Below are 27,955 nucleotides of genomic sequence, written 5' to 3' on the forward strand. Positions count from 1 at the left end.
TTTCATGATCGTCCCACTTCATATCTGGACGCACTGCAATCCTCTGGCGAAACTGTTCATCGTATCGTCACCAAGCCATCCCTCCATAGGTCCTATACGCTACCGAGATTTCATCAAAGTAGCAAAACAATGCAGAGCTTTGCTCCGGAAACCTCTCCGCCGTTACACTTGCTAAAATATAAAATGCCCTCGACCAGTTCCCAAAGGTTTTCGGCAGCTTTCTGTATCTTTTCTTATGCTCTTCCTCTTCCTTTTTCCCTTGCTCTCCTTTTGGATCTTCCTTGATCTCCACAAACTGCTCCAAAGGGAGTAACAAGAAGATCTCCAGGAATTCCCACTTCCAAATCTTCTCTTTAATTTCCTGGGTCAAGTGTATGCCAAGGGGTCCAATCGTACATAAACATGGCCTACTCAGCGCGACCTCAGCTACCTTAATGGATCCTCCTGCAGCATTCGCTGTCATCCCCCCTGCAGCCCCTTGCATCTCCACCTGCTGTCCCCAAACCCCTGCTACACCGCCTTCTTCCCCACACTGCTTCTCTACCTGCGCCACCAAGTCCTTCAAACCTTTCAACAACATAGACACACCTTAATTTGCAGTCCCCATTGAGTTATGTTTATTTACAGAATTCCCTGCTGCCAACCCAGACATCTCACCTGTGCTGTTGGGTGCCGTGGCCTGTCCCGTGCCGCTTACTTCTTGACTTCCACTCCCAGCTGCTTCCGGTCTCCTTATCCTCTTTTCCAACCACCTCTCTCTCTTTCCCACTTCCTCCCCTTGTCACCCCGTTGAGTGCACTCTGTTCCTCGCCCTCTCTCTGTCCGGGTTGCTACCTCTCCTGGGCGACCTCTCCAACCTGCCCCACGTTGGGAAGCATGCGACACCCTCCACCTTCTGTCATCCACTGGGAAACGGGACCTGCTCCGCCGTCTGTCCACTCCAGTTCCGCCGCCTCTCTGGCTACCAAGCCTGCAGCTGTGCACCGCTCCTGCCTGTGAAGACAACATACTTTCAAGGCCGATCCCGCCAGACCACCCCGTGTTTGTCCTGCCCCCACTGTCTACTGCCTGTTGTCCTCTCATCCCTTCTTGACTAGGACCCCTCCTATTGCTCTCCCCCCCTGCGGCACCAGGTGACATAATTTGCAACAGCTGAGCTAACACCCTCATGTCTCCTACCTGGTCTGCCGTCATTGTTCCAGACTCCTCTATGCCACCTTGTTGCTCCTCCTCAAACTCGTTATACGAGTCCCCCAGGAAAATCGTATCCATATCATTGAAATTGGGTTCCCTCTGAGGCGTCCCCTGCTCCGGTCCACCTCCTTGGGTCCTGTTATGGGGGGCGACAAGACAGCACCACAGATTAATACTCAACCCAACCTAGCCTCCTATATACATATTACCACACACCCCCATCCCACCAGGGAAGGAGAGGAAAAGGGGGAAAGAAAGCCTTCCAGTTCACACCCTGTACCGCCGTTAGGCCCATTATAACCCCCTTTGTCCTACCGCCACACTACCACTCCCCCACCCCATGCGCTTACCTGCCTCCACCGTCCTAACCGTCTGTGGCCTCCGCTCCCCTCTGAGTCCGCCTTGTTCTTTCCCCCGCCCGACTGGCGATGACGTCAGCCTCTCCTACTCTTGCCGCGGCCTCCTCTACTGCAACCGGCTCCTCTGACCTCACAGGCCGCGCCGGCGTCGATGTCCCAGCAGATGGGGCCCCCAGCCCTGCAGGCGACCCTCTCCTTCCACTCCTGCTTCTCAAGCATGGCCCCTTCATCCTGGTCCTGCTGCTCATCTCCGGACTGAGCCGCTCTGGTGGCCTGGCCCTCCTGGCAGGTCTCCCCCCAGGTGGCCGTGCTGTCCTGACTCTTCCCGCCATCACAAGGTTCTCAGATGGCGCAGCGCCCACAGTGACCAACTGCTCCCGCACCCAGTCTGCACCTCTGGCTTGTGCCAAGGCTGTAACTGCCGAAATCAGGTCCTGAAGAGTCGCCATCTTTTGCAAGGTACATGCCAGATGATAACAAGCTTCTTCCCCCACGGACCTTGCAACTGATTTTTGGCGCACTTTTCAGGCCACCCCCCTGAACTTTATACCCCTTTATCAAGCCCCTCCTGTCACCCATCCTCCACCTATCCTGATTACCTAGGCAGGGGTGAAATGCCCATCCATTGTATGCTCACTTCCAGGGCTTCCTGTTTCTTCAGTGTAAACTCTGTGGGCCAATAAGGAACAGACATTGACATCTGTAACCAATGAGAAAAGACGTGGTAGTTGAGGCCACTCCTCCACTCGATCTGTTACACTGAGGTTGCGCCCAGTGAGCGTGTCAGAGGTTTGAAGGCTACGTGAACGCTGATATACGCATTAAAATAAGGGCAACTTTTTCCACACAAACAATATACGTACGATCCAATGTACAGCCGAAGCTGCAGTTACTTTGCTAAATCCCAATTATGAGTGCAAGTATACCATCTACTGTACTATATGTATGACCTTATGTGCAGTCTGATCTGCGGTCAATTTTGGGAACAAGACTGTCTGTATCAAACACGCTGTGGGACCTTGTGTGCAGTTTTTACTGTGGTCCAATCCCCTGTTTGTTCGTTCATATGCAGGAGTCAACCTGGCTCTATAACTAGTTAGTTAAATTTATGCTTGCATTTTATATAGCTATTTGATACCTGATCACATGCAGGCTAGTTAGTAGTTATAAATATTGGGTATGTACTGTTTTAAGGTTCCCCTGTATAGATATATGTCAGGGATGTTGGGGGCTAAGGGGGGATCCATCACTGCAGACTAAATATAAAATTATTTTAGTATTGACAGACTTTCTGCCAGTACTTAAGATGGCGGTGACAATTGTGAGGTGCGGGAGGGAAGAGAGCTGTTTGAGGGGGATCAGGGAGAGATCAGGGGGTGGGATGTTTCAGGTGGGAGGCTGATCTCTACACTAAAGCTAAAATTAACCCTACAAGCTAACTAATTAACCCCTTCACTGCTGGGCATAAAACAAGTGTGGTGCGCATCGGCATTTAGTGGCCTTCTAATTACCAAAACGTAATGCCAAAGCCATATATGTCTGTTATTTCTGAACAAAGGGGATCCCAGAGAAGCATTTACAACCATTTGTGCCATAATTGCACAAACTGTTTGTAAATAATTTCAGTGAGAAACCTAAAATTGTGAAAAAGTTACCAATTTATTTTTATTTGATCGCATTTGCCGGTGAAATGGTAGCATGAAATATACTAAAATGGGCCTAGATCAATATTTTGGGTTGTCTACTACACTAAAGCTAAAATTAACCCTACAAGCTCACTACAAGCTACCTAATTAACCCCTTCACTGCTTGGCATAATACACGTGTGGTGCTCAGCGACATTTAGCGGCCTTCTAATTACCAAAAAAGCAATGCCAAAGCCATACATGTCTGCTATTTCTGAACAAAGGAGATCACAGAGAAGCATTTACAACCATGTGTGCCATAATTGTACAAGTTGTTTGTAAATAATTTCAGTGAGAAACCTAAAGTTTGTGAAAAAGTTAAAGTTTTTTTTATTTGATCGCATTTGGCGGTGAAATGGTGGCATGAAATATACCAAAATGGGCCTAGATGAATACTTTGGGTTGTCTACTAAAATAAATATACACATGCGACGGGATATTCAGAGATTCCTGAAAGATATCAGTGTCCCAATGTAACTATCGCTAATTTTGAAAAAAAATGGTTTGGAAATAGCAAAGTGCTACTTATATTTATTGCCCTATAACTTGCAAAAAAAGCAAAGAACATGTAAACATTGGGTATTTCTAAACTCAGGACAAAATTTAGAAACTATTTAGCATGGGTGTTTTTTGGTGGTTGTAGATGTGTAACAAATTTTGTGGGTCAAAGATAGAAAAAGTGTGGGTTTTTTTTCATTTTTTCATCATATTTTATAAAAGTTTTTATAGTAAATTATAAGATATGATGAAAATAATGGTATCTTTAGAAAATCCATTTAATGGTGAGAAAAAAAGGTATATAATATGTGTGGGTACAGTAAATGAGTAAGAGGAAAATTACAGCTGAACACAAAATAGCCCTGGTCCCAAACGGTAAGAAAATTGAAAAGTGCTGTGGTCACTAAGGGGGTTAAGTGCTGTTTTCCAGGTGCTTATAACTTTATATTGCATAAACACATTTCTTTGAAATGTGGCAGATTTGTTGATTGAGTATTTTAGAAATTATTACCTGTTGGTAAAAAAACACTTTTTACTATCCCTTAACTTTAAAAAACAATCAGCCAGTCTCTATGAAATTTGGCAATCTGAAAGGTTTTTCTGCCTAGTATGTGCTTTTTTTCTGCTTGGGTAAATAATGGAACAGTGGATGCTGGCATTTCAAGCATGGTCAGTAGAAGCAAACAGCTAAAAATTAGTAAATTAATACTCAGTAGTGATTTGGCGGCAAAGGTTTATGGGAGCAGCAGTCTGGGAAACTTTGGTCTGTAGGGTGCTCTAGCCTGGAGAGCACTGAGTGCTGCAGTGGTTTCATTTAGCACGTGTGTATAATCTATCAGTATATCTATCTAGCTCTCTATCTCTCTCTGTCTGCTTATCCGTTGGTCTGTCTATCTATCTACTGATGGACTTCAGACTACACATACCCACCCAACTTAAACATTGTCACAATTTTTCCCATTGAATACAAGCATATAACCTCTTTATTCTCTCCAATTCTTTTTTTTTTATTCCCATAATTTTTTCACATCCTCAGATTTTTCTCCCACTTTTTTTTTTTTTTTACACACTACAATGATTCTCATAGAAAGTCAAATCGTATATATATATATATATATTTTGTAGACATGTGCACGGCAAAAACATTTGTTTAGTTTCGTTTTCATTAGTTAAAAAAAATACATTTTGTTTCCAGAAAATTAGTAATATGTCAAAAAAAATATTTTGCTTTGGAAAATAGTTATGTTAAGTTAAATCGTTTTTCTGATCCATTCGTTATTTTGGATCCATTCTTTATTCATATTCATTATTCTATTCTAAAGTTTACAATAGAATAATGAATATGAATAAAGAATGGATCCGAAATAACGAATGGATCCGAAAAACTATTTAACTTAACATAAGGAATATGCCGAAACAAAATGCTCTAAACCGCCGTCCCCCCACATTGCCAAACTAAATAAAAACCTATTAACCTCTAAACCGCCGCCCCCCACATCGCCAACACTAACTAAACCCATTAATCTCTAAACTGCCGCCCCCCACATCGCTAACACTAAATAAAGACTTATTAACCTCTAAACCGCCACCCCCCACATTGCCAACACTAACTAAACCTATTAACCCCTAAACCGCCATCCCTCCACATCGCCGACACTAAATAAAATCCTATTAACCTTTAAACCGCTGCCCCCCCACATAGCCAACACTAACTAAACCTATTAACCTCTAATCTGCTTCCCCCCACATCGCAAACACTAAATAAAATTATTAACCTCTAAACTTCCGTCCCCCCACATCGCAAACACTAAATAAATGTATTAACCTCTAAACCACCGTTCCCCCACATCGCAACTAGCTAAATTAAACTAATAATCCCTAAACCTAACACCTCTAACTTTAACATAATTAAAATACACCTAAAGTAAAGTTACAATTATAAACTAACTACCAATTTGAAAATAAATACAAACTTACCTTTGAAATAAAAATAAAACCTATGCTTAAACTAAAAAAAAAAACTATTACTTGTTTAAAAAAATATACTAATACAAAAATAATAATAATAATAATACACCTAACATTACAAAAAAATTAAAAATTAAATTACAAAAATAAAAAAACTACCATTACAAAAAATAACAAACGAAATTATCCAAAAAAATACAAATTATTCCTATTCTAATACCCCGTTTAAAAAAAAAAAAACACCCCAAAATAAAAAATAAAAAAAAATCTATAATAAACTACCAATAGCCTTTTGTAGGGCATTCCCCTTAAGTTAACAGCTCTTTTGCCAAAAAAATAAAACAAATAGCATTACATTACAAACTCCCAACCCCCCAAAATAAAAAACCCTAATCTACTCAAGGGCTCGAAAAAGGGCATTTCCCTTAAAAGGGCATTTAGATCTTTTACAGCCCATTAAAAATAAGAAAAATCCCTAATGAGAGCTGCTGAAATATTATTGGCTGATTTGAACAGCCAATAGGATTTAAGCAGCTCTCATCCTATTGGCTGATTTGAATTTTTCAGCCAATAGGAATGCAAGGGTACCTTGCATTCAATCCTCAGTGTGCGGTGGACGATCGCATGAAGAGGAACTCCACGTTGGACCGATGGACCTCCGTCTGGACATCAGCCTCTGCGCATCAACCGACCGCTCCGCCTCCCCTGGGATGAAGATAGAAGATGGTTTATAAAAGTGTGTTTTAAAGTATATTTAGCAATTGAATTGGTAATGAATAGGCTAGAAATCACTGCTAACCATGCTAACCATGAATGTAGGCCTAGAATAGAATAGGAGTTATTTTTTATTGCTCAAGAAATAGTTTAGTCCAACATGCAAATTGAAATCATGCGATCATGCATGCGATTGCGAGATTTCAATGATGGGATTTGGTCAGGGGGGAGTGCTTATGACGCTAGGCATGCCCTCCAGGCTGCTATCCCATTAAGGAAGCACCGTTGGCTTCAGTACAGCCAAACGGCTTGAACTAAAGCCCAGTGCAGTAAGGACAGCAGGGAAATAGCATGACTGTGCCTGCACATGCAAGATGCACGCTCCTTTGAAAGTACTTGGACTAGCATCTTGATTGGCGGCTTAAAGTCCCTTTACAATGGGATGCAACTACTGAGGAAATTGTAAAGTATCTTCCCTTTTTACATAGTGATGTTCAGGTGATATTTTCTAGTCAGTTTTTTACAGCTATGCTGTATCACTTTTAAGTGCTTTAACATTTGGGTATAACGTCCCTTTAATGAGAATAGCTTCAGTGCACTTATTTATTTATTTTTAAAATAGGAGCACAAACCAGTCATTACAGATCACCTACTCTATGTTTCCTTGCTGGAAGTATGAAACAGATGTAGAGATACTTATTAATAAAATAAAATTTTAAAAGTTATGTCTTTTTCCACTCCTCCTGTACCATGTGACAGCCATCAGCCAATCACAAATGCATACACGTACCATGTGACAGCCATCAGCCATTCACAAATGCATACACACTTATTCTTGCACATGCTCAGTAGGAACTGGTGACTCAAAAAGTTTAAATATAAAAAGACTGTGCACATTTATTTAATGGAAGTAAATTGGAAAGTTGTTTAAAATGGCATGCTCTATCTGAATAATGAAAGTTTAATTTTGATTGAGTGTCCCTTTAAGCTGTGCAAGAATATATATAAAAAAATCAGAGATGTCACATACATTTCTAAGTACCCATAGGGTATGATTGACAAACAAAACAGTTGGGAACCACTAATCTGTATCTGTCTGTCTTTCTCTCTATCTACTCATGTAAAACTAAAACCTATATATGTCTATAAACATTATCGGCCCTTAGATCTAATATTTCTATGTTCTAGTGCAGCATGTCTCTAAGTAGATAAAAGTGAGCATTATATCTTTCTTCCTTTGTGCCTCCGCCCAGCGGTAATTCAATGTGAGTGAATAAATGGAACTTTTATTTTTTTATTAAATCAGATATAAGCTGCAATTCTCTGCAGGCAGTGATAAATTAGGCACAGTGATTGCTGAAAGATGGATGAGACCAGGGAGTTAGTGCATAAAACCTGTTACATTTTATTGTACATTTGTATTCACAGGAAATCAGCAATTTAAGGGACAGTACCACCAGTAGCAATTTCTTAATACTATGCAAAGGTCTATTATTTGAAGTATTTATTTATTTTTGTAGTACTTGTTCTTGAGATCATTGCCTATTTTGTCTTTTTCAAGTAATGGAGACTTTGTTACCCACTGGCTTTCTGCTTGTAACCAATACGAGGCAGCGATTTAACAAATTTTTTGTCAATATCTCACAGAGAAAATATTTAACATAATATCTGCAGACTTGAGATCCAGAGACTTGACCCTGTATCACCCAGTAACACTCAAAGAGAATGTGATCTTGTTACTACTAATGAGCCAAGGAGAACAGGGATTTAACTATCATTACCACCAGTAACCGGCACAGAGCAAAGATTAATGCCAATAATAAACATTAAAGAAACATAAAACCCAAACATTTTCTTTCATGATTCATTTTTACAAAAATGCTTTCCAATTTCATTTTATTTTATCTAATTTGCTTTGTTTTCTTGGTATCCTTTGTTGAAAAGAATATCTAGGTAGACTCAGGAGTAGAAATGGACTTCTAGCTGCTGATTGGTGGCTGCTATTGGTTCCCCTAGATTCCTTTAATACAATGCTGCTCCTTTAACAAAGAATAGCAAAGGAATGAAGCAAATTTGCTAATAAAAGTCAACTGGAAATTTGTTTACAATTGTGTGCTGTATCTGAAACATGAAATATAAATTTTGGGGTTCACATCCCTTTAATTTAATCCCTTTGTGTTAGTAATACACATAGTAAAGTGATATGGTGCTCTGAAAGAATGCTGACGGACAGAATGCCGACAGTATTCTGTCTAACGAACATTTGGCCGATGGACAGAATGCCAAAGCATGTTCCAAGTTCCGCCGAGGGCAGTTACCCTCCAGAGTGCCCTGTTCTAATCAGAGCCTCTGGCACTGCAACCATCTCTGGGAACCTAACCATGGGTCCCAGCCCGCACGTCTTATAGTTCTCTGTCTGGGAAATACTCTATCTATCGAATGTATCTATTTATCTATCTAATCTATTTATCTATCGAATCTATCTATCTCATGGCTGGACTGTTATCTGACGGCCACTTGTCTGTTGGAATATTATCCGTTGGCCAAATGTCCGTTGGATCACAGTCCGGCCATGCAGTGATGTAACCATCCTTCCACCAGCAGAATAAATGGTGCTGTGATTTTACCCTCTACCTACTAGTAACATAAACTGAGAAATTATTTAACCACCTTTCTGCCTGTAACAAACATCGTGGAATGGGTTTACTCCTTCTCTTTTAAAAAAATATATAGAGTATATATTTAACCACCTTCTGCCTGTAACAAACATACTGTACAAACTGTAACCCGCTTGCAATAGCTAGTGTGGGGGGACATAATCTCCTTAATCATCTCCTAATAAGATACTGTATGATCTTTTGCCCCAAAAAAGGCATCTGTGAGCGAAGTATAGGTAAAGGATTGTTGCTTATACTGCTGTGTGCATTTTTTGGATGTAAGCAACATGCGTCTCATGTCCTGCTACACTATTTGGTGTATAGCATCTTCAGGTGTCTGTTTTACATTATAGCTGTGAGCTAAATTTCTACTCTACTTTTAAGTCACTCGCATGCAATAGTTAGCGCGCCACCCTTTATAGTAAAATGCTATCAAGGTGCTAGAGCATTTGATTTTAAAAGTTAAGAAATCCTGTTTTAGAGCACATTTCTATTGCACCTTTATGTTCCTTTACGGCCAGAGTTCTCAGATAAACTGCAGCTGAAATCATTTAAGCTTAAGAAACAGTTGATTCTTGAAAAATTCTACACAATGTCATCGTTATTTCATTTGATGTAATTATTCTGTTGGAGCATAAGTTTAACAATGAATATTATAAAGCATTTATATGTCTGTCTCTTTAAATGCTGTTTTAGTTTGTGCATCATTGATGTCCTCCTTCAACTCCTTTTTTCTTGCTGGACTAAAGGGTTTTATTTACTAAATGTTTTTGTTCTTCCTTTTTCTCCAGGTCAGAATTGCAGTTTTGTTCTACAAGATCGAAATGGCACTATAGAAAGTCCGGGATTCCCATATGGATACCCAAATTATGCCAACTGTACATGGACAATTAACTCTGAAGAGCAGAACCGAATACAACTGGTGTTCCAGTCATTTGCCTTAGAAGAAGATTTTGATGTCCTGTCTGTTTATGATGGGGAGCCTATACCTGGAAATCTGAGAACAAGGTAGAGTGTAATGTGTGTCTTGCACTTAACATCCTAAAGTAGCTTACTCTGAGGGCTTTCAGAAAATGATTTCATTGTGTTTGTGTTAAAGGTAAACTGTACTGTAAAATTATTCTACCCTTAATATGTTTCCTAGGACTAATTATACCAGTTGCTGAGTAATACATATGGGGAAATTTGCTCCTTTAGGTGTATTTGTTATATAAAATTGCTAACTAAAGCCATAACCCATTTACACATACTGAACTATCAGAAAGATCAGACATTATTCTCTAATCCATCAATTCACACAAATACATCCTTATTTTAATACCTACAGAGAGAAATTGAAAACAAACATTTTAGTACCTGCCTCTCCAATCCCCCAGAGACCTGCTGATACTTCTTGTTTACAAAGATTTTCTTTAGAGAATACAAAAGTATTCTTATTTTCAGTATAGTTGGCAGTTTCAGCAGGCAAAAACAGCTATCTCACATGAGAGGGTTAATGAACTATCTGTAAACTATTTAATGCACTTCTGCAGGTAAAATGGATCACTGGGGACACATTTAAGTGGAGAAAATAATAGACATACATAAAGAAAGAGAAACAATGTGCCAGGAATGAACAACAGCTCAGGAGCTTGTTCTATTGCCCAGTTACCACATAGGAGTAGCTTATTTTAGCCAAATTATATTTTTCACAGTGGAGATCTTTCCTGAAGTATATCAGTCTGATCCTGCCTAACATAGTCAGTCCAGCCCCTAAATATCAGGCAATTAGGGAGAAAATTTTTGGAGTACAATGTCCCTTTAAAAGTAAAGAATTCTCTTATTTGTAGTTCCTAAGTGAATTCTATAAAAATAGTGAAAGCAAAACTGCAGATGTCCAAAACCAACAGTGGCTATCAGGTATTAGATGTTTTCTTTAGTATACAAGCTATGATTTTTCCAACAATGAATTTTAGAATTATAATTTGCAAAAATGCTTCATTTAATATTACTCCAAGAGGCCTATTTATTAAAGGTCTTTAGGACCTGATCTGACAGTGCAGATCAGGTCCGACAGACCTCGCTGAATGCGGAGAGCAATACGCTCTCCGTATTCAGCATTGCACCAGCAGCTTTTGTGAGCTGCTGGTGCAACGCCGCCCCCTGCAGATTCGCGGCCAATCGGCCGCAAGCAAGGGGGGTTAAATCAACCCTATCGTACTCGATTGGGTTGAATTGTGGCGATCTCTGTCCGCCTGCTCAGAGCAGGAGGACAGGTTATGGAGCAGCGGTCTTTAGACCGCAGGTTCATAACCGCTGTTTGGCTCGCCAGAAACACTGGCCCTCAAGCTCCATTCGTAGCTTGATAAATGGGCCTCCTAGTCTTTTGTGTGCCACATTTTAAGTAGACACCAATTGGCTGTGTGAACTTTTATGTGTTGCAAACAATGCTTTAGACTAAGATCAGGATCTTCCTAATAGTTGCTATGTATTTTGTAAAGGGACTCACTGCAGGATATGTATTTAATTTAGCAGTCCTTTGATATACTTTCCTTAACAGCATTCAGCATTCAGTACTGAACCTTTCTGTAGGTTCTTACTAACAGTTTTGCAATAGAAAATGTTTTCTAGTTAAAACAATAAAAATCATATTACTGTATTAGGTAAAATTATCTATTAACCATTTCAAAATTAGTGATAACTTTAAATAATACAGAAAGTAAATCTAATTTGTAGTCAGGGACCATTGTAAAGTTTCTTCTGAACTGATGTTTACTTACAAGGACAAGATAACATCCCAATGTTTTTCTATATTGTGTTTGGATCTCATATTCTCAAGACTAAAACATGCAGTTTCAAATATTCACAGGATTTTGACTTGTCACTGTCCCTCTAAGTTAAATGAAATATTTAGAATGCTGATATTTTTTAATTATTAACTGCTTTGGAAGGGACTCTAAAAGTCTATGCAGAGTGGGTCTGTATACACCCTCAAACCGGGAATAGAGATATGGACATAAAACTGCTTGTTCACGGACACAATTTATTAAGCATAAAAGTGAAACAAATATTTAAAACACCACATAAAAATACTGTTACCAGTATATACAACAAGCGACGTTATTGTTCGCTTCCTCTAATGAAGTGACCAATAGCGTCGCGAAACGCGTCAGACAACACCCCCTCACTTGCTTAGATACGGTATTAGTATTAGGAATCTCTCCTGCTTTTGGTGCCATTCTGCTTGCCTTTGGGATTAGGCTGCAAGTGAAGGGGTATATCTCTTTTCCCACCCCATTAGATCTGGACTGGTTGTTTGGGACTAATCATTGGGAGACCTGTTATTTCCAGACATTTCTGGTACTCCAAGTTTTGGGACAACATAATATATAGCACTGTATTTGTTCTGTGTTTTATATATATATTATAATACTAATTTTAAAAATATGTAACATCATTAATGATTTTAACTAATAAGATCATTTGCTATGTAAAGTTAGGAATGGAATACAAAATTCAGAATGTCATTGATCAGCTTTAGCAATATAACTGATTGCAATATTGTTACTAAACAAGAAATGTGATAATAAAAGTTAAAAACTGGAGCAAGGGATTCATTGTAGCCTCTACAGGGAGCACTTTTTCCCATTTTTTAAACTCTCTATAAATAAGAGAGTTTCTAAATTGAATTAATGGAAAAGATGGGCTTTAGTGTATAGCAGCTTTTTCCTGTAATTACCACTTTGAATTATTTAGCTTAATGGCACACCCACGTCAGATTAAGAGTGCTAATTATTTTATTCAATTATAAAAAATTCAAAGCAACATTAAATTGAAGCAGTTTAAGGGGAAGTACAATCTGTTAGGTTTGTGTTAAACAGCGATTTTTATCATTGTGAATCTTTTGTTCCCAGAAATATTCACCTTTTATGTGCTACTAACAATTACAATTGCTTTTTTTCAACCCTCACTCTAATAAAACCTCACTAGAGCAATAGAAATAGATAAAGTTCTCTTAAATGTATCTACTGTTTTATTCTCTGAAATAAATTATGATCCTATTGGTCAACCAAAATATCTTATTGTGACATGGTAAATTCCTATTGGTTTGTGAACCTGAAACTCTGACAGCAGTCATTATAATGAAGAAAATTATTATTTAATGAATGATTTAACCCCTTGGCTGTAATCTATTGCTGCCCTCACTGGCAGTCATGAGATTAAAGGGACAGTATACTATAAAATTGTTTTTCCCTTAATGTGTTTCCAATTACTTTTTTACCAGCTGCAGAGTATAAAATGTATGAGATTTGCTTTTTAAAGGCTTATTTGTGCATATGAATTAGCTGATTTCGTGTTTTGAAGCCACAACCTAATAAAATTGGCTTGTAGGTATAATCAGATCTCATGACTTTATCACATTGTGTATATATTCCTGCTTCTTTATCTTATATCCGTCCATAAACCAATCACCAATACTTGGAGAGAACAATGGAAAATTAACATTTTATTACCTTATCTCTTCTATAACCCACTGGGAGTGTAATTTATTCTACTGGCTGTGTTAACACAGCTTGGCCTTGAGGCCAAAAACTTTCAGGATGGGTGAGGATACCACAGGTTAAATAAACTATTTAAATTGCCAACATAAGGGTAATGGAAATACTTGTGGACACTTTAATACACTCCAGCAGGTAAAGAGGATAGTTGGGAACAAATTAAAGGGGAGAAAATATTTGAGTATACTGTCTCTTTAACTCAGTGTCTGTGTAAATGCTAGACCACTGGATGATCATGCAAACGGCATTTTTAGCATTTACATTATTTCTCATTAAAGGGATGTTAAACACTAAATGCATTTTATAATCATAGATTTGAGGTTATTCCCCACCTCCCTCTTGTCATGGGTGCTGCCATGTTGAAATGTATCTTTAACTGCACTCCAGTGCTGATATGTTTGCACATGTGCAGTAACTCACCATCAGAAGCCTACAATGTAATCTATAATTAGAGGGAAGTGTATAAAATGTATTTAGTGTTTTATGTCCCTTTAAGGCTGTTCAGCCATATTAGTTTTGGTCGACTCTGATCCTCTTCATTTGTTGTCAAATGCAGCTCTTTTTATTCCCAGCTATCCATTTTTATGTAGTTCCCCATCAGTTCCTTGGCTTAGTTTGCTTCCCGAATGCCCTCTATCTATCATCCGGCACCTGGCCACAAGGTCTATAGTGATGGGTCATTTATCAAGCCTCAGACTTCCAAAATATGCTTGGTGATCAAGTGAGGAGGGTTATCAGTTACACAGACAAAATGCACCTTAGTTATTTATCATGATTCAAGTACTAAATTCTGTACTTAACTTGAATGGCAAATTCATTCTTTTGTCTGTTTTCAAGGTTATATCCCTTTGTCATAATTGATGGAAGAAGCAGCTCTTAAAAAAGAGAAAGAAAGTGAAAAGAAAGAAAAATTAAATGCAATATTTTCCCCCAGACATGTTGTCAATCAAAGTGTATGTTTTATTTCAGTCCTAGTAGAATATAGATAGACAGACATAAAGATAGAGTATATATATATATATATATATATATATATATATATGTGTGTGTGTGTGTGTGTGTGTGTGTGTGTGTGTGTGTGAATATTAGTCCTAGATGAGACGGTAAAGACATCCTGCAGACATTGTCCAACTTATAGCTAGATTCAAAAAGATCCACAGTGTGACTTGTTCCTATATGTTGCTACAATACTTATCCATGTGAGTCATTTCATACACCTATTTTCATCCATTAAACCCATGTAAAAGCTTGTATATATTCCAATGAACCCATAAGTAAGTCTATTACTTAAAATGTAAATTCTGAATGAAAGTGTGTAATTTGTAAATCATTCATCCATTCATTCAGTTTTTATAGGGATTTTTATGCATGTAAGAATATACAAAATAGTTTTTTATTTTTTATTTTGCTATACTTATAGGTACTTGTTATTACTGGGTGCTTTTATGAACAACAGTGCTATAAAACATGTCTTTTTGTTTTTCTATGAGTTCTTACTCCAGCAAGCAGAAGGAGAGCTTTTATGATCGGTGCAGGTTAGTGTGGCCCCGTCAAAGCCATGTGGATTTTAGAAAAGCTATTACAGACAATATGGCTGCCTGATGTGTTAAAAATTGCAACAGTGAGCGCATTGGGGAAAGTGTAGCGTATATGACAACATATTCATGTAATTTATACTGTTATACATGAGTTTGAGAGTGTGCTCATATTTAATTTACTTTGTGTTTACCCCTATACTTAGGGTTGGCATCTGTCCTCCACATAATGGACAATCTGTTGGTGACTGGGTACTATGGTAGGTTGAGGTCACACAAGACTCGCACCTAAAAACTCTACCTTAGCCCCACTCTTGATCCTATCATGTATATTTTTCACAACTGAGCAGTAAATTTTACCCTTGGCTGCCAGTAATATAAAAGTTAATAATTTTACCTCTTTGGCTGCCAGTAACATATGTAAACAGAAATGACGTGACCCCACTTGACTGCCTCTCAAATCTTTCTATCCCATATTTTAATGCATTTAGGTATATGAGGCCTTTTCGATTTAGCTAACACTCAGGGACTTTAAAAAAACTGGATATTTAAGTGTCCATTATTTTTGTGCAGACTTTAATAAACAGCCTGCTAAAATACTAAACTGCCCAGTTTAATACTAGACACCTGGCAACTATACCTACACTTGATTTCAAATGCTATTTCTGTATTTGCTTTTCTTAGGGTTTATGTAGGTAATTTAGTAATGTATAATATATGTAGAAATACCCGCCCTGCTGTTGTTCATTCTTCTAAGAATTCATTAGATAACACATGAAGATTTTAGATCAATAGTAACAGCTTTAGTTCCCAGGTAATGGCAACATAAAATTACAAAATTAATTATACTAATTACTATGGCTGGTATTTTTAATCTAAAGTGTAACACTGGGCCTTCGTCAAAATCTTTAATTTCAATTAGTAACGTCTTTGCCACTAGGGGTTGCTGATCAATTTATCTTAGATGTCTGGCATGAAATAAAACGGCTCTGGGGAAAACGGGACCACCCTCCATTTTTATTCAAAAAATAGCAACAACAAAAAAAAAAGAGTAAAATAAAGTTCTCGTTCTTTTTTATCAGTATCCTACTATCTCTTTTAGTTAAACTCATTCATCTCTGTATTTACCATCCCCTCATCTCCCTTCGTTCATTTGGGGTTTGACTTTCTTTCTTGCCAATATTTCTCTGCAAAACACATCAGAAATAATTAACTGTGTAGCAAACTGCACACAAAAATGTTTTACAAATATTTTAAACTTTCATTTTTTTGTAGCCTTGTGATTCACCTCTTGAAAATTCACTTTAATGTTCTTTATCGTCCTTTAAGGTTTAATTGTGCTCCTGCTTGTATTAACCAATTACTTGCAGGAGAGACAGGGTTTTGTATCCCATGGGATGGGGGAGAGTAAACAGTACAATTTTGAGGGGTAAATTACAGAGAAAGTAAGCAAAATAATTAATGAAAATGCATTACGATGTTTAATTTTAATTATGCATAATTTAACATTACATGGTGGAGAAAGTATAATAGTATAATGTTCCTTTAAAAACATCAATTAAATAAAATAACTTATCATGTAAAGATAAGGAAGTAATAATCTTTCACTGTACTCTCAGTCTTGGGATTCAGACAGTTCATCAGGAATCAAACCTCAATTCCTATTTATTTTTTTTCCTAACTAGAAATATATCAAACAATCTCTTTCTATGTGCTTCAGCCAACCTCCGTGGCCTTTCTCAAAGAACACATGTGGCTGTCATACGTGGTTGGCCAAAACGAGTTAAAGAGTTTCTGTATATGGCAGTTTTTGAGGCTCTAGTCAACATGTATGGATCATCTGCCTGCAAACTGTGGCTTCAAACATACTGGGCTGATCTAATCCACAAGCAGAAGTGAGACTCTGGTAACATAAGAACATAAGTGTATTTAATATACCTTTGTTATTATTTGAGTACTTTTTTCAGATTTTTTTAAAATATATTTACAGTGGTGAAAGATGGTTACTTAAAGGACCATTAATCTTAGAGCTTATTTCAATAATTAAGCAGTGCACTGCAAAATAAACATTTTAAATTGTCATTTTATGTTTTTTTTTTGCCAAATCAAGAGCAATTCAGATATATACTCCTCTTAAAGAGCTTGGTGAAATCAATTGTCTTGGTCTCCCTTGCTGTGCGCAATTAGGAGTGAGCCTGTGATCACTGTCTAGAATGTTCAAGGTTCAGATTAAACTGAGAGGAAGTGGAAGAGGTATTCTATAAAAGTAGGCAACAGAAAAAAATTAGATTGCAATGTTGTTTAATATTTCTTATCTAGATATGAGAGATTAAATGTTGAGTTTAATATTCCTTAAAGGGACATTAAACACTAAATATATTTTATACTCATAGTATTGCGGTTATTCTTCGCCTCCCTCTAGTCATGGGTGCCACAATGATGAAATCTAGTTTTCACTGCATTTCAGTGCTGATACCAGAAATGAAACATAGGTTGCAAAATAGCGCCACCTATAATTAGGAGATACATTCGATTTATTTTGTGTTTAATGTCCCTTGAATGAGTCAAACACAGGCCTGTGTATCTCATTGTGTTGCATGTAAGGTTCACCAAAAATATCATTCATTCACTGAGAAATGAATTGGTAAAGACAGAAGGGTCAATATGTTATTACAGTGTATTTGTAGTGGGTTTACTGTAGTAACTGATTTTTGCTTCCCTAGAGATTTATCAAGTTGGACAAGAGCTTCTTGACTCTAAATCCATCCTAGTGAGGAGCTTATTTCTTGGTTGTGTTTACTGATATATGAAAAAGGTAAATGCGCTGGAATGAATATGCTATTAAAGGGACATGAAAGCCAATTTTTTTCTTTCGTGATTTAGAAAGAGCATATCATTTTAAACAACTTTATAATTTACTTCTATTATCTAATTTGGTTCATTCTCTTGATATCACTTGCTGAAAAGTATATCTAGATATGCTCAGTAGCTGCTGATTGGTTGCTGCACCTAGAGGCCTTGTGTGATTGGCTCACACATGTGCATTGCTATTTCTTCAACAAAAGATATCTTAAGAATTGAGCAAATTAGATAATAGAAGTAAATTGGAAAGTTGTTTAAAATCGCATGCCCTATCTGAATCATGAAAGTTTAATTTTGACTAGACTGTCCCTTTAATATGTAGAGCCTGCTTATGTGTGGAAATTACTACTGTATAAAATACACCAATGCCGACTGATAAAAACTATTAATACAGTAACTGCACAGATTTCCAAGATTATCAATGTAAGACAGTAATAAATAACTTTGGGTTATTAAAATTAATTTGTATTAATGGAAATTCCAGTTAAAAAAAACACACTCTTAAAGTCTACTTACTCTTAAGTTCAAAAGTGAATGTAAAAAAATGTTAGTTCTAGATCAAACAGGAGATTGTACTTTTATTATTGAAAAGTACAAAAGTGAGGTTAAAGTGATCCCTTTATTAGCCAGCTGAGATGAATACAACTGCAGGCTTTCATGAGTATCAACTCTTTATCCCTGACTTATTGCTGAGAGTTTTTATCAGCATGATGTGTTATTTAAAGGGACATAAAAGAGCAAAAAGAAAGTGCTTGTTAGAGCATTTTATTATTGTGCTATTGTGTACACATTAATATGTGTTTAACCCCTGAGAGGTAAAGTCAGCTCCAGAACAGCAGTTCACTATTGGGATATAGCTAACACATATGATGAGACAATGACAAGAGGCATATGTGTGTAGCCACTAGTCACCAGCTAGCTTAGCTGCCTCTAAGCTTTTTAGGTAAATTTTTCAACAAATTATACCAGGAAAACTAATTTGAAAATAGAGGTATACAATAGAAGAATTGAAAAGTCTCTAAACATTGTGTGTGATTTTAACATTCATGTCCTTTTAAGGTATCTAGACAATAAGGGCTAGATTATGAGTGGAGCAGTAGTTTTTGCTCGCGTTCGAGCATTAAAGCCACTAAAAGTAATCTTTGTGCACTTGGAGATTTGTGCTCATATTACGAGTTGAAAGTAAAAAGATTGCGCTCTCCCATTCGCAAAGTTACGGTAACAAAAAAACTTTGAGAAGTCCCAAACACAAAATCGCATTCCCTTATAGACTTCAATGGAGCCAAAAAAGTTGATATATATGTGTGTGTTTTTTTGTGTGTGTTTATATATACACATATAAATACATATGTACACACATATAAATATATATATATATATATATATATATATATATATATTTTGAACAAACAACAACAAAAATAAGAGAGAAAGGAGCCAAAATGGTGTCACTTATACTTAAGGATGCAGCTATAATAGAGAAACACCGGGGACAGCACTACCCACAGTGTAAAGAGTAGAAAATTACAACAAAAAGGGAAAGTCAAGCGCAAAGAAAAGTATAGGTGACGCACCAATCACAATCAGAATATATCATGTAAAGGGCACGATGAATGAATCATTAAATAAATGAGGAATACATATAAAGAATTAATTGTTGCCCAAAAATAGATACCTGTGTAAATATATCAACTAGAAAATCACACAAATAGTGGAAGAAATGTGTGGATGAAATTATAAAAATGTTCAAATAAATATCACCGCGTTCCAACACACATCAAGTACATCATCATTTAAAAAAAAAAAAGAAGGGGGCCGAGTTGACCAGACACACATTCCCAAAGCAGAGAGAAAGATGTTCTGGGGGAAAGTGTGAAAACACACACATCTCGTGATCCTCCCCCTGGTAGTAGATCTTACTTACAGGAACAACCCTCAATCATATGGGGTGAGGTAAAGCCCACAAGAGAGGAATGATATCTACGTCTGCACACAATCCCAGTTGGTCTGAGGGCGCTCAATTCAGTCTGATCCTCTTTGTTCTTGCTTTGAATCCTGCCCACCAGTCAATACGGCCGCAGTTAGGTTGAAGAGCATTCTACGTTCACACTCCCCTGGCCAGCAACAATCTGTCACTTTCTTTCAGGCTTTGCTAGGCCTTCTTGTAGTTTCTCTTGTTACAGCAGACGACCAGGTTCTGACTGTGTGATGCTGCCTTGTGATCTGTTGGGTATATAAACATATATATATATGTGTGTGTGTGTGTATCTCTTTGTAATCCTTCTTTTTTCTAACACCCGAGACATCATGGTTAACATGTATAGGGGCGTATAGGTGTGGACCAGGAAATTGCAAAGCTTGCAGTCACTTACAAATTGACTACTTTTTCACTGTCTATGGTGACAAGGAAATAACATTAAGAACTTGGAACAATTGCAGGTCAAAATATGTGATTTATCATATCACACGCACCCAATGTAATGTACAGTACATTGGTAAAACAAACAGAGAGGCTAGAGTTAGCATTTGGGAGCATATCTCCAGTAGCCGTGATTGTCACACACCAATAGCTACACATTGTATTCAGGTACTCAACAAAAGGACCTTTAAATGGATCATCATTGATCATTGAAGCCCTTTTTTTAGCTACAGGGGTGGTGATAAAGAACAACCTTTTAATTAGAGAGAAATATATTGGATATTTCATCTAAAAACTAGGATTCCTTAGAGTCTAATCTCTCAATTTGATATACTCTATTTATAGGAGTAACAGCCTTAGATATTTCAGATGGCATTTTCAGCCCCATTAGGGAACAATAGCTACTTTGGGTAGCAACAAATGATTCAATAAGCTTCCCCTTTTTAGATTATGTAATGCATGTTATTTTGTACATTAAATATAATACAAATAATTTATATTTTGTAAAATAATATTTTGAGCCTTTGAACTAATATTAAAATAATAATGATTATTTGCACACTAGTTGGCTTAACATCCATAGTACATATATTCAGATATGAAACCAAGTGAGCTTTATTTGTAAGAAAATAAAGATTTGAGCATAGTCTTCACTAGACACATCATATATGGACTAAAATAGTTAATACAATCATGTTCTGCTTTTAATTGAATACATCTGTGTATATACAGTGTAAAAAGCGAGAGGCAAGTCAGTCTATGATTACGGCTCTGCAAAGCCTCAAAAAACAGCTGAATAAATATTAGAGTATATGTGCAATGTTGTTTCTTTTTAGGCCATATTTTTAATGCATAGAGGCAAAGAATGCCTTTAAAATTTAGCTGCAGCTCACAAGAGTTTAAAAGATTGGACATTTTAGCGTCCAGTATTTTTCTGTAGATTTCCATGGACTAAAATACTCGACTGTCCAGTTGAATGCTGAACACCTGGCAAACATACCAACTAGTCACTGGTACTGCTATGTTAAAATCTAACTTTCACTGCATTTAAGTTATGATGTGTTTGCACGCGAGCAGCAACTCTCCTTCAGATACGATGATACGATTTATCATCGGTCTGTCCGACATGATCCGCTCAGCGGATCATGTCCGACAGACATTGATGAATGCATTTATCATTGCTCAAGCATTTCTTGTGAACTGCTTGTGTAATGCCACCCCCTGCAGATTCACAGGCAATTGGCCGCTAGCAGGGGGTATCAATCAGCCCGATCGTATAGGATTGAGCGCATTGATGTCCACAACCTTAGGGCAGATGGACCAGTTATGGAGCAGTGGTCTTAAGAAGGCTCACGCGGAAACAGGGGAATCAAGCTCCATTCGGATAATTCGGCCCCTTAGTGTAATCTAGGCTTCAAAGTTGTGGCACCAAAATTCAGAGGGAGGTGCATGCCATGTATTTAATGTTCACTGAAAATGCTTATACATGTTGAAGCTGATACTGAAGGTGTCTTAGATTGAAGAGTGAAAAAGTGTTTCTGTATTCTGCCCAAATTGACATAAATTGAGAAACACAGAAGAAAAACCTTGTAGAATCTATTCTTTGACCCTGTAAGACCTATTTAAAATTAAAAAAAATTATAGTAAAGTATATTGCAGATATTTTTTTTTGTTCAATAGGGAAACAAATGTAAATAAAATTAACTTTAAAAAAAATAAATGCTGGATCATGTAAATGTTCAGACATTCTAGCTAGGGTAGCTGTAGTCATGGATCATAGTTTATATTTTATTTTATAATAGTGTAAAAAATAAACTACTGTTCTAAAGTGAATAAAAACCTTGTTACAGTGAGTTCTTTATTGAGCACAGTTTCATTTTAGGCCTTGTAGTTTGGGTTTTATATTATTGTTTATGGGGAAAATAAATGGAAATTGCTACAATTGAAATAGCTACATTTAAAGTCTTGCTAAGTTACTTATAAAATATAAGGTCTGCAATTAATAAAATAGACCAAAATAAGGAATTGAAAACATATTATGTACCCAAGAGCGTATCTCAAGGGAGCACAAAATTTTTAAATATTATCAAAGAGAAACTAAAGCCAAAATTAAACGTTCATGATTAAGATGGAACATGCACTTTTAAATAAATCTATAAATTACGCCTATCATCTAATATGTTTTGTTCTCTTTGTATCATTTGTTGAAAAGCATACCTAGGTAGACTCGGGAGCAGCAATGCACTACTGGGAGCTAGCTGCTGTTTGGAGGTTGCACATATATGACTGTTGCCATTGGCTCACCCAATGTAATAATCTAGTTCCCAGCAGTGCATTGCTGCTCTTTCAAGAAAGATACCAAAAGAATATAGTAAATTTGATAATAGAATTAAATTGGAACGTGTTAAAATTATATGCTCTATCCAAATCATGAAAGATAAATCATGTCCCTTTAAGCATCCTTTAACATTCACCTATTGCAACAAACATCTTATTATTAGGGTAGTGGTGTAACTGTTGGTTCAGGATATTTAAAATCGAATTTATATTCTAAGTATAATACAATACTAAAGATTTTATATTATTTTAAAGGTAATAAAACCTACATTTAATTTTCTAAGTGAATGTCCTTAGTGTTCTTGCTGCCTAATATTAAGAACTTCTGTATGCAGCTAATAGGCTCATAATGGGATTTGAACCTTTATGAATTTTTAAAGAGACCCTTTAGGAGTCAGATCCAGCAAAAGTTTTCTTTTGTTTTTAAAGCAATCTTTTAATGATTGCATGCAGCCCATTCTAAAGAATAAAAAGTATTCAGAATTTTTTTATGTCCACAAATGGAATATTATAAATCCATTACTTTAATTGTAGGTCTGTGAGTCTTGTTGTTCATAAAATTATGGTAGTTAATGGAAAATCCTCCAGCAGAGAGATATTTTTATTTTAAAAAGAAGTCAGAGAATTTGCATGAAACAAGGGAAGCATAGACTGGTGTGGTTGATCTATGCTGACTGTCGTCACATTTTGAAAGTTGTGTATTATGATTTGATCTAATATTGTGAGTTTGTTATGCAGAGCGCTATTACATGGGATGGAATGTGGCAAAGCGATCTGTTTGTAAGTCTGTGACACATCTCCCACTGCCAACTGCTTACTTGTCTGCTCCGCTTGTGTCACCAGGTTATACAATAAGTGCCCTGGAGCAGGGAGTACAGCCACATGATGGGATTAGTGACTGCTAATGTGAAACGAAAGAAGATATGCTCTGATAATGAGGTTATAATGCAACTGCAGGAGGCCTGTAGAGCTGCTGTGCACGGCATAGCTTTTCATCTCTCTTTGTATTCTCACTTCCTTGATCTCTTTATTTCCCTCTACTTTGGATACACTGTCACTCCCTCTTCCCTTCCCATCTGCTATTTACTAACACTGCCTTCAACTGCACACTGCCTTTTTGCCCCCTACAGGGGACCTACTGTACACAATTCTCTCAAAGTCATGTGTCAAATGATGTCTGCAAGCTGTTAATCCATTGTAAACTATAGCATTACTCATTAGATAGGAGGGTACATAGACACACACACATACACACACACATATTACATATACATACACAAAAACTCACATGCACACACACAGTACATACACTCACAGGTACACACAGCGATTACATATAAATACACATACACTCACAGGTACACACATTTATACAGCAATTACATATAAACACACATACACTAACAGGTACACACATATACACACAGTGATTACATATAAATACATATACACTCACAGGTACACACATATACTCACAGCGATCACATATAATTACACATAGACTCACAGGTACACACATTCATACAGTGATTACATATAAACACACATACACTCACAGGTACACACATACACACAGAGATTACGTATAAATACACATGCACTCACAGGTACACACATAGGGGTATATTTATTATAGTGCAAGCGGACATGATACGATATAGGATATCATGTCTGCTGCACATTGATAAATGCCGACAGCATACACTGTCAGCATTTATCATTGCACTAGTAGTTCTTGTGAACTGCTGGTGCAATGCCGCCCCTGCAGATTTGCGGCCAATCGGCCGCTAGCAGGGTGTGTCAATCAACCCGATTGTATTCGATCAGTTCGATTTCTCCGCTGCCTCAGAGCAGGTGGACAAGTTATGGAGCAGCGGTCTTTAGACCGCTGCTTGAGAACTTCTGTTTCCGTTGAGCCTGAAGGAGCTTGATAAATTGGCCCCATATACACACAGCGATTACATATAAATACATATACACTCACAGGTACACACATATACACACAGCGATTACATATAAATACATATACACTCACAGGTACACACATATACACACAGCGATTACATATAAATACATATACACTCACAGTCACAGGTACACACATATACAGTACACACAGCGATTACATATAAATACATTTACACTCACAGGTACACACATATACACACAGCAATTACATATAAATACATATACACTCACAGGTACACACATATACACACAGTGATTACATATAAATACATATACACTCACAGTCACAGGTACACACATATACAGTACACACAGCGATTACATATAAATACATTTACACTCACAGGTACACACATATACATACAGCAATTACATATAAATACATATACACTCACAGGTACACACATATACACACAGCGATTACATATAAATACATATACACTCACAGTCACAGGTACACACATATATACAGTACATACAGCGATTACATATAAATACATTTACACTCACAGGTGAAATTTGTTGCTGTCCCTCCTGGTTTTAAAAGGGTTAACTACTGTTTGGTGGCCAATCCATATTTCAATAGTTTTCATGTTGACAAATACCACCACAATATTTCAGTATCACTAATAAGTCTGACTGTGACTTTCCAAGTCGCAAATCTCTTTGGTGCTCTTAATTAAAGGCTAAAACTATCTAATATGTTCAATAATGGTATTTAAGAGACATAAAAATGGCATGCTCAGTCTAAATGAGAGAATTATAAAATTAAAACTTTTAGTTCAAAAAATGAATGCGCATGTTCCAAAAAATTATATGTTTTTGTTTTATGCTTATGTAAACCTATCCTAATCCTCCATCACAGCTGTTGAAGTTCAGCCTATAAGATACTACCCATCATGCTCCACTTCAATTATGACACTTAGGGTGAGTCTGGATCAGGACCGGACTGGGAATAAAAGGCAGCCCTGGAAAAATATGAAGACCAGCACTATTTTCCGTTAAATTGGTAGAATGCATATGCCCCATTTTTTCTCAAAGGGGATTACTGAGATACTCCTTCCCCTTATTATGTAAATCTACGGTATTTACTGTTTCTTTAATACCTGCACTTTATGTGAACTATGTGTAAGCAACAAGAAGCACATGCCTGCTTCCTATAGACAAAACACTTTGGGGCAATGATTATGTCTATGTGTGACTTCAATAAAAAATGTTGGGCAAGCCGCCATTGCTCATTTCACAAGATCTGTCCCAACTGTGCAAGCGCTTTAGGTTTATTTAAATTTCAAAAGCTTATTAGCATATTATTTGCAATTGGATATATTTCCATGTAGCCACTTAAAGATTTTTCCAAAGCGTTCTAGACACTGGTTCATAAGTGCATATTACCAAATGTAGGTATGTAAAATCTTTAATGTTAAAGGCACAGAAAAGTCATTATTACATTTTCACGATTCTTATAGAGCATGCAGTTTTAAACACATTTCCAATTTACTTCTATTTTCAAAATTAGTTTCTTGGTATTCTTTTGTTGAAGAGTAAACCTAGGTAGGCTGATATGAGTTCTGTAGAATGCAAGTAGGGTTTCCATCTCAGCCATGTTTTCCTGGACACTTATGAGTTACACATGTTGCAGGGTGTGCAGGACATGTATTGTACTGTTTATCAGCACTATTCATGTGATATCTAGAGGCACAATGCACGTTCCACACTGCTTACCCTGCAGCATGTGTAACTTATAAGTGTCCAGGAAACATGGCTGAGGTGGCAACCCTATGTGCAAGTGTCCTTAGCATTGTATTACTGCCTACCTAGGTTTACTCTTCAACAAAGGCTACCAAGAAACCGAATTTGAAAATAGAAGTAGATTGGAAAGTTGTTTAAAATTGCCTTGATAGAAACCTTGATAGTTTGACTTTACTGTCCCTTTAATATTAAAACTTTGTAGTTACTGGCAAATTTAAGTTTATTTATCATGTTGCACACAGATTTGTTATTATACAAACTTTTAAGTACCTTTAAATATATTTGTATTATCATCTTTCCGTCCAGTCTATTTTTCCAGTCTTCAGAACCCACTTAGAGATCAGATTTTTAGGATGGCTGAAGTACATCACAAGAGGTTTAAAAAGCTGTTCTAAACTGTGGTAATTGAACCTGTTCTTATTTAAAGGGACATAAACACCTTTAATTACAATATGTTTCTTTAGTGTTCCAATAAACTAATATATCAGCTAAATATGAAAACTTTCTAAATACATTAACACCTTCTTTGCTGCCATTGTTTTTCACTCCCTCTACAACTTTTTGCAGAAAACAAACTGGGCTAGTTACTGCAGTATCTTATCACCTCTGCTGAGGCTCATTAGAAAAAGCTATGTAACAAGATAAGTCTTGTGGAGTCTACAATGTGTACTTCCAATACTCAGAACCAGAAAATCCATTATTGATAATTATTTATGATACACAAAAACTCTATTATCCATTATGAACTATCTTAGGAGTTTGTTCCGTAGCGCCACAATCCTTGATTTCACTTTATTTAAACTTTTATTGCATATCCAATAAAAATCTATGTGTTTTTTTGTCTAACAAGAAAAATCAATTCTCATTTTGTTGAAGCACTAAACAGTTCTAATGTTTTACTGCTTGCTATGTTTCGCAGGGAAAGTATTACCTTCACCCGTTCCCCTTCAATTATACAAGGGCCACACGGCACATCAGTGCACATTACGTGAATTTCAGAAACTCTGGCATTTGTACTTCTCATTATTATTAATGATGAGTTACACATCTTCTGAAGGCGTCTGCTCTGGATTTAGGAACAAGGGGGATGTTTGAAAGGTTTCAAGACAGTTTTCACTCTTAGTTTCCTTGTGAAATCAGTCACATTAGCATTTTAAATGTCAGCGGGGTGTATTCTGCTATCTGAGTTTAGCTGCTGTGAATTTTAAAGTAGCAGCAATCTTTTTTTGGTACCGCTGGATCCAGAATAAAAAAAATATATGCATACATTGTTCATATATTATTTATCTGAGATGGAAACAGCTGACTGCAAAATCTATTAGGGATACACCACAAATATAAACAAACGCTGTAAAAGAAATTAGCTTGAACCCAGTCTGCTCTGGGGATACTGCCTATGTTAAGTGTTATGCACCTAGTTTATTGGATGAGTGTTGCCCAGGTTATGTCATGTGCACCTAGTTTAAAGGGAA

At 37.0% G+C, this 27,955-nt stretch overlaps 1 protein-coding gene across 1 annotated transcript in view; it reads left to right on the forward strand.

Moving 5' to 3' along the window:
- The first annotated feature begins 1,622 nt into the window (after positions 1 to 1,622).
- The window catches only part of LOC128652451 (CUB and sushi domain-containing protein 2-like), a 1,617,569-nt gene continuing 1,591,236 nt past the window's right edge, over positions 1,623 to 27,955 (forward strand). The window contains 3 exon segments of the mRNA XM_053705390.1: positions 1,623 to 1,967; positions 7,847 to 7,904; positions 9,867 to 10,083. Coding sequence (XP_053561365.1) covers positions 1,623 to 1,967; positions 7,847 to 7,904; positions 9,867 to 10,083 — 620 coding nt within the window.

The sequence above is a fragment of the Bombina bombina genome, chromosome 3 (assembly GCF_027579735.1).
Source record: "Bombina bombina isolate aBomBom1 chromosome 3, aBomBom1.pri, whole genome shotgun sequence".
Classification (NCBI taxonomy): Eukaryota; Metazoa; Chordata; class Amphibia; order Anura; family Bombinatoridae; genus Bombina; species Bombina bombina.